Source organism: Sorex araneus, chromosome 9, assembly GCF_027595985.1.
Source record: "Sorex araneus isolate mSorAra2 chromosome 9, mSorAra2.pri, whole genome shotgun sequence".
Lineage (NCBI taxonomy): Eukaryota > Metazoa > Chordata > Mammalia > Eulipotyphla > Soricidae > Sorex > Sorex araneus.
This window is the reverse complement of record NC_073310.1, coordinates 2,328,513-2,338,544: the sequence shown is the minus strand read 5'-3', so window position 1 is coordinate 2,338,544 and position 10,032 is coordinate 2,328,513. Positions and strand designations below refer to the sequence as shown.

At 61.3% G+C, this 10,032-nt stretch overlaps 1 protein-coding gene across 1 annotated transcript; it reads right to left on the bottom strand.

The window, feature by feature from the left end:
- Positions 1-86: 86 nt before the first annotated feature.
- Positions 87-9,684, bottom strand: RILPL2 (Rab interacting lysosomal protein like 2). Its single transcript, XM_004611026.2, has 4 exons — positions 9,169-9,684; positions 5,064-5,215; positions 2,294-2,407; positions 87-471 (listed from the first exon to the last, which is right to left on the bottom strand). Exons 1-4 carry the CDS (start codon positions 9,484-9,486, stop codon positions 441-443), a joined length of 615 nt encoding a protein of 204 aa, XP_004611083.1. The 5' UTR covers positions 9,487-9,684; the 3' UTR covers positions 87-440.
- Between the last annotated feature and the right edge of the window lie 348 nt (positions 9,685-10,032).

The following is a 10,032-nucleotide window of genomic DNA, read 5'->3' as shown; positions in this document are numbered from 1 at the left end:
CTCTTGCTCCTGAGCGGAGGGTGGGAAGGGCCGGCGTGAGATGGAGCCCAACGGACCGCCCGCATCCTGAGAGACGACACTCCAGCAAAGCTTCAAGTCATCTTTAATACAAAACCCATGTAGAGAAAGTCACATTAGCAAAATGGAGTAATGTTAAGCGTGGGGAGAGCGCCCCTGAGAAGTCAGCAGCCGCGCCCTGCCCTCGACCCAGAGCATCGTGGCTCCTTCCATCCTGGGTGCTCTGAAGTGCTCCCGAGGCCCTGGGGCCCAGCCTCTGGGGCTGCCCAGCTCCGCAGCGCTGGAGCAGGGGGCCGTCCCTCCCCAGCCTCGGGAGAAGGGAAGGAGGAGGACAGTGGTGGCACTGAGAGACCGTTCTGGACGCCAGCAGGTTGCCTTCTTGGGCCTGAGAAGGTGCTGCCATCGTCGTCACGGCCTTCGGTCTAGGACTGCTTCCCTGACCGGAAAAAGAACCTGGGAGAACAGATGGGGATCAGAGGGGGCGGAAGCAGGCCTGCAGCCAGGGCGTGTGTCATGGGCCTCCCCCCGCCAACGGCCTCTGCACCTTTTTTTTTTTAAATTTTAGGGCCACCCTTGGCCATGCTCATGACTCCTGGCTCTGTGCTCAGAGGCTGGTGCTCGGGGAACCCTAAGGGGTGCCAGGGATTAAAGCCAGGTCAGCTAACTGCAGGCAACTAAGTTGCCTTTGGCTCGGGCAGGAACCAAGCCCCCTGCTCTGCTTTGAGGCTCTGCACCCAAAGAAATGGGGGATCAACGGAACGAACAGACGTGAGGGAGATACTGGGGAAACGGCACGACACGTGTCAACACTGGGAGACTGGGAGGTGCCAGATCCCCCGGCTCGGAGGGGAGAGAGGTAAGGGATTTAACCCCCAGCACCCAAGTAATTATTGTCATGGTTTTTACTGTTGGAAACTATTGTGTCACAGGAAGGCAGTGGATTGTCCCTTCCTGCAGGCGACTCATACCAGCTCAATGGTCACTATTCAACTTCTCCATGGCCAGAATAGCCAGAATGGGCACACGCGCCGTTCCTCCCTGAGAGGGTCACTGGGTCATTCTGTGTGACTGCCTGGCAGATGCTCAAACATGGACGGAGCTGGGGGCCCTCCTGCCAGGCCAGGAGCTGGGCCCCTCCCCGTGGGGCGTGGGTGTGGATGTGGTAGACGTGTGTGCAGGGAGTGGATGGGTAGGGATGTGGGTACAGATGCAGCTTTGTGTGTGCAGGGGGTGGGCACATAAGTGTATGGGCGTATGTGGGTGGAGGCATGTATGTGTGTATACGTGGGTGTATGTGTGTGCAGATGTATATAAATATGTATGCATGGTGTGTGGGTGCAGGTATGTATAGGGGTGGGTATTGTGGGTGTGGGTGCAGGTATGTAGTATAGGGGTGCAGACGTGTATATACAGGGGTGGGTATGGTGGGAATATGTGGGTGAGGGTGTGTATGTACAAGGGTGCATTTGCAGGTGTCTGTGGGTGCAGGTGAGTATGTACAGGGGTGGGTATGGCGGGAGTACATGGGTGCGGGTGTGCCTGTGTAGGGGTGCATTTGCGGGTGTCTGTGGGTGCGGGTATGCATGTGTAGGGGTGGGTATGGTGGGAGTACGTGGGTGCGGGTGTGCATGATTAGGGGTGCGTTTGCAGGTGTCTGTGGGTGCGGGTGAGTATGTACAGGGGTGGGTATGGTGGGAGTACGTGAGTGCGGGTGTGCCTGTGTAGGGGTGGGTATGGTGGGAGTACGTGGGTGCGGGTGAGTATGTACAGGGGTGGGTATTGTGGGAGTACGTGGGTGCGGGTGTGCCTGTGTAGGGGTGGGTATTGTGGGAGTACGTGGGTGCGGGTGTGCATGGTTAGGGGTGGGTGTGGTGGGAGTACGTGGGTGCGGGTGTGCCTGTGTAGGGGTGGGTATGGTGGGAGTACGTGGGTGCGGGTGTGCATGGTTAGGGGTGGGTGTGGTGGGAGTACGTGGGTGCGGGTGTGCCTGTGTAGGGGTGGGTATGGTGGGAGTACGTGGGTGCGGGTGTGCATGGTTAGGGGTGGGTATGGTAGGAGTACATGGGTGCGGGTGTGCATGGTTAGGGGTGGGTATGGTAGGAGTACGTGGGTGCGGGTGTGCATGGTTAGGGGTGGGTGTGGTGGGAGTATGTGGGTGCGGGTGTGCGTGGTTAGGGGTGCATTTGCGGGTGTCTGTGGGTGCGGGTGTGCGTGTACAGGTGTGTGTACAGGTGTGGTGTCTGACCGGGTCCGGGCCCTGGCAGGCGGCACTCACAGCCTCCGCAGGGCGGTCTTCTCCTGCTTGCTCCCACCGGCACTGCTGGCCCGGGCAACCACAGCACCTTCTTCTCTTCTTCCTCCTGGCCCTTCTCTTGACGAAATCAGGCCACTGGGGAAAGGGGCACATAAGTGGGACTGATGTTAAAGCTCGGGGTCTCGGGATTCAGCCGTCACAAGGTCATCAATGAAGGATTCGAACCCAGGGGCCAGAGCGGTACGTGTCGGCCCTGCACGTGGCCCACCTGGGCTCCATCCCCGGCACCTCTCGAGGTTCCTCCAGCCCTGCCAAGGCGTGAGCCCTGAGCGCCGCCCTCTGTGGGCACCCTCCCCCACCCGGAGAAAAAGAAGATGCAGTCCGGAGCTTCTGGCTCAGGTCCTGAGAAGAACCTTCCGTTTCCCGGCTCCAGCCTCCGTTCTCTCCCGGCCTAACTGCACCGGCCACGACTCCAGGCCCCTCCACTTTCCAGGAGCACGAGAGCGTATGAAACTGACGTGGCGGGGAGCTCGGCAGGCTGAGGTCCAGGTCCAACTCCCAGACCACACGGTCCCCTGCCGTGCGGCAGAGAGCGACCCCTGCATTCTGCTGGGCCTGACCCACGAACCCCCAGGAAAAAAACAAACAAACATGCAGAACACAAGGGCCTGGAGAGAGGACAACGGGTAGGGTGTCTGCCTTGCACGAGGCTGACCCGGGTTCAGAGCCTGGCACCCCATATGGTCCAGGGCCAGGAGTCATCCCTGAGCACCCCTAGGCGTGGCACTCCCCCGCAGTCCCCTCCCTAAAGAGACTAATACAAGCCTTGGTGGCCCAGTCAGTACAGGGAGGCCGGTCAGGGCATCGGCCTTCCCAAGCTAAGGGCATACGTGAGACTAACGCGGGGCCCCTGGACTGCTGTGACGCAAATGACAGGAGATGTTTTGCATGTGTAAGGTCCTGGCTCACCCCCTTCCTAGCCCCTGAGCACCCCAGGAGCAGCCCAGTAAACAGGCAGCAGCAAGAACGCTTATTTATCAAAGGGTCCGAGAAAGACACGCAGCTAAGTCCTCACACGTGGCCAAGCCCAGTTTGACCCCCAGAACCCTGGGCACAGTTGGGCGTGGGACCCCCAAAAGGAAATTCAGGCCGCCTGGCATGTACTCAATGAGTATTTAAGCCACATGCCATGCCACCGTGGAGAGCAGCCGGAGGCACAGGGAGGGCACACTGGCTCCAGAGGGCTCAGGGCAGAGGGCACGCCCGGGTGGGCAGATGCCACGAGTCGGATCAGGTCTCGTGCCAGGAGAACGCCTCAGCGGACGGGCTGCTTTCAGCTAGGGGCCACCCCTGACTGCTCAGGCTCATTCCTGGCCTCGTCCTTATCCCACCACGCTCTCTCCGGCCCATTGTTAGCGGGTTTTTCCCTTGCTCTGGGGCCACACCGGCCATGCTCAGGGGTGACTCCTGGCTCTGCACTCAGGAATTACTCTGGCAGGGCTCGGAGGGTCATAAGGGATGCCAGGATTGAATCCAAGCGTCCTGCCTAAACTATCTGTCTGGTCCCCATTCTCTCTCTCCCTATCTCCCTCCCTCCCCCCCCTCTCTCTCTCCCTGTCTCTCTCTCTCCCTCTTTTTCTCCCTCTCTCTCTCCCCCTCTCTCTCTTCTCTCATTTCTTTTTCTTCTCCCCTCTCTCTTTCTCTCCCTCCCTCCCTCCCTCCCTCTCTCCCTCCCTCTCTCTCTCCCTCTTTTTCTCCCTCTCTCCCTCTCTCTACCCCTCTCTCTTCTCTCCTCTCTCTCTCTTCTCTCCTCTCTTTCTCTCCCTCCCTCCCTCCCTCTCTCCCTCCCTCTCTCTCCCTCCCTCCCTCTCTCCGTCCCTCTCTCTCCGCCTCTCTCTTCTCTCCTTTCTCTCTCTTCTCTCCTCTCTCTTTCTCTCCCTCCCTCCCTCCCTCTCTCTCTCCCTTTTTCTCCCTCTCTCCCCCTCTCTCTCTTCTCTCCTTTCTCTCTCTTCTCTCCTCTCTCTTTCTCTCCCTCCCTCCCTCCCTCTCTCCCTTTTTCTCCCTCTCTCCCCCTCTCTCTCTTCTCTCCTTTCTCTCTCCTCTCCTCTCTCTTTCTCTCCCTCCCTCCCTCTCTCTCTCCCTCCCTTCCTCTCTCTCTCCCTCCCTCCCTCTCTCTCTCCCTCTCTCTTCTCTCCTCTCTTTCTCTCCCTCTCTCTCCCTCCCTCCCTCTCTATCTCCCTCTCTCTCCTTCTCTCCCTCCCTTCCTCCTCCCTCCTCTCTCTCTCTCTCTCTCTCTCTCTCTCTCTCTCTCTCTCTCTCCCTCTCCCTCCCTCCCCCCTCTCTCTCTCTTTTGTAATTTGCTCTTGTTCTTGTCTCTTCTTGCCTGTGGGGCCTGCGCTGGCAGGGCCCCGGGCTCCCTCCTGGCTCTAAGTCACAGGCTCACGGTGGTGCTAGGGCTGGCACCAGGTCAGCTGCTTTTATTTATTTTGCTTTTGGGGCCATTCCTGGCGGTGCTCAGGGGTTACTCCTGGTGGGGCTCGGGGGACCACATGGGATGCCGGGATCGGGATCGAACCCGGGTCTGCTGCATGCAATGCAAACGCCCTCCCCGCTGTGCTACTGCCCTGGCCCAGTACTAAGGCTCTGGCCCCCATTCTTTACCTTTCAGTAATTTGGTTTTTACATCCGAGTGGGCCTCAGGGCTGCGGGCCTGAGCTTCACCCAGCCCTGGCACGTGCCACCTGCCACTCGTGTCCCTTCAGCCCCCGGAGCGCGGCCCGCCCGCGCCCACCTCCTGTAGCACTGCAGCTCCTCCTGCGCCACCAGCAGCTGGCACTTGAGCCTGTTGCGCTCCTGCAGCACCTGCCTCAGCTCCTGCAGCGTGAAGCGCGGCCGCTCGGGGTCGGCCAGGTCCACCACCATCTTGTCGGGGCCCAGGCCGCCCTAGGAGAGAGCACAGCCGCTCAGCGGGGAGCACGCGCCCGCCCCGCTCCGCCCGGGACCGCACCCTCCAGCCAGCTACCAGGGTGCCCGCGCCCACTCCCGAGTCAGAGGGAGAGCGGCAGGGCTGGTCGCGGGCGCTGCAGGCAGAGAAGTCCAGGCTGGAGGCGGAACAACACGCAGGGCCGCCCAGGCAGAGCTGCAGGCTGCTCTGGGCTCAGTGCTCAGTGTGGCCCACACCTCCCCTCAAACAGAACATTCTTTGGCGACATTTTTTTTCTTTTGGGGTCACATCCAGCATTGTTCAGGGGTTCCTCCTGGCTCTGCACTCAGGGATCACTCCTGGCCGTGCTCGGGGGCCCATATGGGGTGCCAGGGATCGAACCCGAACAGCCACGTGCAAGACACACACGCTCCCTCCTGGACTATCGCTCCGGACTGGCAAGATTTTTTTTTGGGGGGCGGAGGGGTCACTCCTGATGGGACTCAAGGGACCACATTGGGTGCTGGGGCTTGAACCCACTGCTCACGCCTCGTCCACGGTTCTCTCTCTCCAGCCCTGTGTGACTTGGGCCTCCCCACAGGGCCCAACCTGCAGCAGCGTCAGCGACCTCCACAGGGCCGAGGGCCCCAGGTGAGATGCAAGCCTTCACACACTTTCCTCTAGGGAAATCTTTTTTTTTTTTTCTTTTTTGGGTCACACCCGGCGATGCACAGGGGTCAGGGATTACTCCTGGCTCTGCACTCAGGAATTACTCCTGGCAGTGCTCAGGGGACCATATGGGATGCAAGCCTTCACACACTTTCCTCTAGGGAAATCTTTTTTTTTTTCTTTTTTGGGTCACACCCGGCAATGCACAGGGGTCAGGGATTACTCCTGGCTCTGCACTCAGGAATTACTCCTGGCAGTGCTCAGGGGACCATATGGGATGCTGGGAATTGAACCTGGGTCGACCGCGTGTAAGGCAAATGCCCTACCCATTGTGCCATCGCTCCAGCCCCTAGGGAAACTTTTTTGGATAATTTTTAGTGGATTATTTATAAGACGCAATACAAAATAAATTACTGGGGCTGGAGCGATAGCACAGCGGGTAGGGCATTTGCCTTGCACGTGGCCAACTCAGGTTCAAATCCCAGCGTTTCATATGGTCCTCTGAGCACCGCCAGGAGTAATTCATGAGTGCAGAGCCAGGAGTAACTCCTGTGTGTCGCCAGGTGTGACCCAAAAAGCAAAAAAAAAAAAAAAAAAGAAAAAAGAAAAAAGAACAAAATAAATTACTTAGCATCTGCCTTTAAGGCAGGCTTGGTGGTGGTGGGAAAATTTGAAATAATGGTGGTGGGAAGGTGTAATGGTGGTGGGATTGGTGCTGAAATATTTAATGTAATAAATTATTGTGAACAACTTTATTAAAAAATTTAATAAAAAAAAAATCCAAAACTGTGCTCCAGCCCTCTCGACCATCATCCTGACCCAATCCAGTCTTTCTTTCTTTCTTTCCTTCTTGCTTTTCCTTCTGCACTCAGAAGAGGTCACTCCTGGCTCTGCGCTCAGGAACTACCCCTGGCGGTGCTCGGGGGACCGTATGAGATGCTGGAAATCAAACCCGGGTCGGCCGCGTGCAAGGCAAACGCCCTGCCCGCTGTGCTATCACTCCAGCCCCACCAATCCAGTCTTTAAAAGAAATTCGGGCCTGTTGTTGGGGCAAGCTTGGTGGTGGCTGGGAAAATTCCAAATAATGGTGGTGGGAAGGTAGGATTGGTATTGGAATTCGGAATGTTAATAAATCATTGTGAGCAACTTTATAAAATTAATTAAAAAAATACAAAATAAAAAACAAAAGAAGGGGCCGGAGCGATAGCACAGCGGGTAGGGCGTTTGCCTTGCACGCGGCCGACCCGGGTTCGATCCCCGGCATCCCATATGGTCCCCCAAGCACTGCCAGGAGTAATTCCTGAGTGCAAAGCCAGGAGTAACCCCTGAGCATCGCTGGGTGTGACCCAAAAAGCAAAAAAGAAAGAAAGAAAGAAAGAAAGAAAGAAAGAAAGAAAGAAAGAAAGAAAGAAAGAAAGAAAGAAAGAAAGAAAGAAAGAAAGAAAGAAAGAAATTTGGAGCCTGAGAGATAACACTGCGGGAAGACCTTGCTTTGGATGGGGTCGACCCACGTTTGATCCTGGCATCAAATATGGTCTCCGGAGCACTGCCAGGAGTAAGCCCTGAGCATGGCTGGTGTGGTCCCCAAATAAAAGATAAATTTATCGATAAATCAATAAAAATGACGAAAGAGGTTCTGGTGACGGGCCACACGGAGGGTGGATCTGGAGGCCACCCTGGCGAACGGTAAGGCCTGATGCTGAGCTTGGCTCCCGGAGCTGGCGGGCGAGATCCGAGGGGCAGGCGGAGACGGCCGCGTGGGCAGGGCCCGGGCGTGTTCTGGGGGGACACTCCGGCTTTCCGGGTGAACCTGCAGGGGCCCGGGCGACTCTCGGGCACACTGATCACTGCCGCCGCCGAGCTGTGCAGGGGCCAGGGTGAGCCGGGCTTGGGGCCCCGCCTGGGTGCGCGGGATGCCAGGGGTCGCGCCTGCTCCGCTGCGTGGGAGGCAAGTGCCGAGCCCGCGGCCCGCCCCGAGTTGAGAAATTCCACGTTCTGCCCGGAGGAAGCACAACGTTTGGAAACGAAAGCGGAGCCGGGGCGCCCTGCGCGCGCGGAGCAGCCACCGGCCCACAAAGGGGAAGCAAGCGGGCAGGTGTGGGTGACAGCGCCCAGCACTCTCACCCTCCCTCGGGCAGGGCCGCCTCCTGCCCCCTCCTTCCGGTGGCCCCTGGGGCCCCTAGTCTCCTGCCTGCTTCCTCTGAGATATCCCCGGCGCCCAGCTGTGAACCAGCCGGTCACCACCACCGCGCTGCCCTGCCCCGTCCTGCCATCTGGGCGGAGGAGATGCCATCCCTGGGGCGGGGGTCCTATCCCCGTGCTCCACCAGGAACCCCCACAAACCCACACCCAGGGCCACACCCCAGGGTGAACTGCAGACCAGACACGGCACGGGGGCAGAGCGTCCTGGGCAGGGCTTGAGCTGGAGTCTGGGGTAGGTGGGGACACAGGCCACCTCGCGTGGACGCCAGTCTCCAAGCACCCGAGCCTGAGCCTAGAGGGCAGCCGAGGGGACAGTGCCCGGAGCTCCCTGGCTGCTCCTGCCCCTTCTCCGCCTACAGCCTTGAGCAACCTCTAGAGCTGGGGGTGTCTCAGCGTCCCCCCTCATCACCCCCAGGCTCAGCGCCCGGCGCAGAGGGTGAAGTGGGTCCCAGTGAAACTCTCCCTTGTTCCTGATCTCCGTGCCAGGAGATGGCAGACCCCTTTCTGTGCCCGGCTTCTAGCTCTCCGCCGCGGCCCGGCCCTCCGTTCCTGTGCACGGCTGTGCAGTATTCCACCCGGTAGCCCTCCGTTCCTGTGCACGGCTGTGCAGTATTCCACCCGGTGGATGAGTCCAGTCCCAACCGACTGCAGCCGGGCTGTTTCCATGGGGCACCGTCAGGAATGAAGCTGCTCTGCAGGGCCGGAGCGACAGCACAGCAGGGAGGGCGCCCGCCTTGCACCCACCGGCCTGCTCCCAGCCCAGATCCCTGGGGCCCCCCAGGACTCACTCCTGAGCACAGAGCCGGGAGCGGCTTCCCCCTGAGCGCCCGCGGGTGTGGCCTAAGAGCGAACAGCCCCAAGAGGCGGCTCGGGCACATCCCGGGGCCTGGGTCTTGCGGCCCTGGACGTGACATTGGCCCTTCCTGCTCAGATGGAGTTTTCGGTCCGGCTCAAAGACTCCCGGAAGGGGGTGATGAGACACAGTCCAGAAGGGGCGGGGACGGGCGAGGCACCTGGAAAACGTCAGGATCGGGGTTGCCCCCGGCTAGGTGGGCGCCGTGGGGGAGCCGCGCGGCCCCCGCCCCGCGCGCCCCGCACTCACCGCGCCGCCGCCCGCGCGCCGCAGCCGCTCCAGCTCCTGTTGCAGCGAGTCGCGCTCCAGCCGCAGCGCCTCCGCCTCCAGGCAGCCCTCGCTCACCAGCGCCTCCAGCAGCTCCAGCACGCGCACGATCTTGAACTGCAGCTGCGTGACGCGGGGGTCGCTGCCCAGCGCCATCAGCTCGCGGCCCACCACGTACGAGATGTCGTACACGTCCTCGGCGGTCAGCTGCGACGGGCTCTTGCGCAGCGCGCCCTCGGGCCCCGCCTCGTCCTCCCCGTCGTCGTCGGACCCGGGGACGGGGACCGGGGGCGAGTCCATGGCCCCGCGGCCCGGCCCGGCTCCCCCCGCGCGCAGGAAACTGGGGGCCCCGGGCGGCCCCGCCGCGATCGCGCCCGGGCTCGGGGGTGCGGCCCGGGCCACCGCGAGGCCACGGCCGCCGGGCAGCGGGAGCAGGAAGGGGAAGGGGACGCGGCGGCCGCGGGCTGGGCACGCGAGGCGGGGGCAGCGGCCGGCCCCGCCCCGCCCCGGCCGCCCGCGCGCCGCGTTTCCGCGGAGACGGGGGCGGGGACAGCGCCGCGCGCACAGGCCCCTCGGACCCGGGCCCCGCGGCCGGCGCGCGGACACGCGGACACCCGGGCTGGGGGTGAGGGGAAAGAGGCGCCGAGATCCACGGGGTTGCGCAGGGGGCGCGGGAGGTCCTGCCGGGCCGCATGCACGGGGCCCGCGGGGGACCCTGACCACACGCACGGGGCTCATGGGGTCCCTAGTTGGCTACACGCACGGGAACCACGGAGACCCCGGCTGGCCGCACGCACAGGGCCCACGGGGGACCCCAACCACAGCAGGGTGCCCGCGGGGACCCCA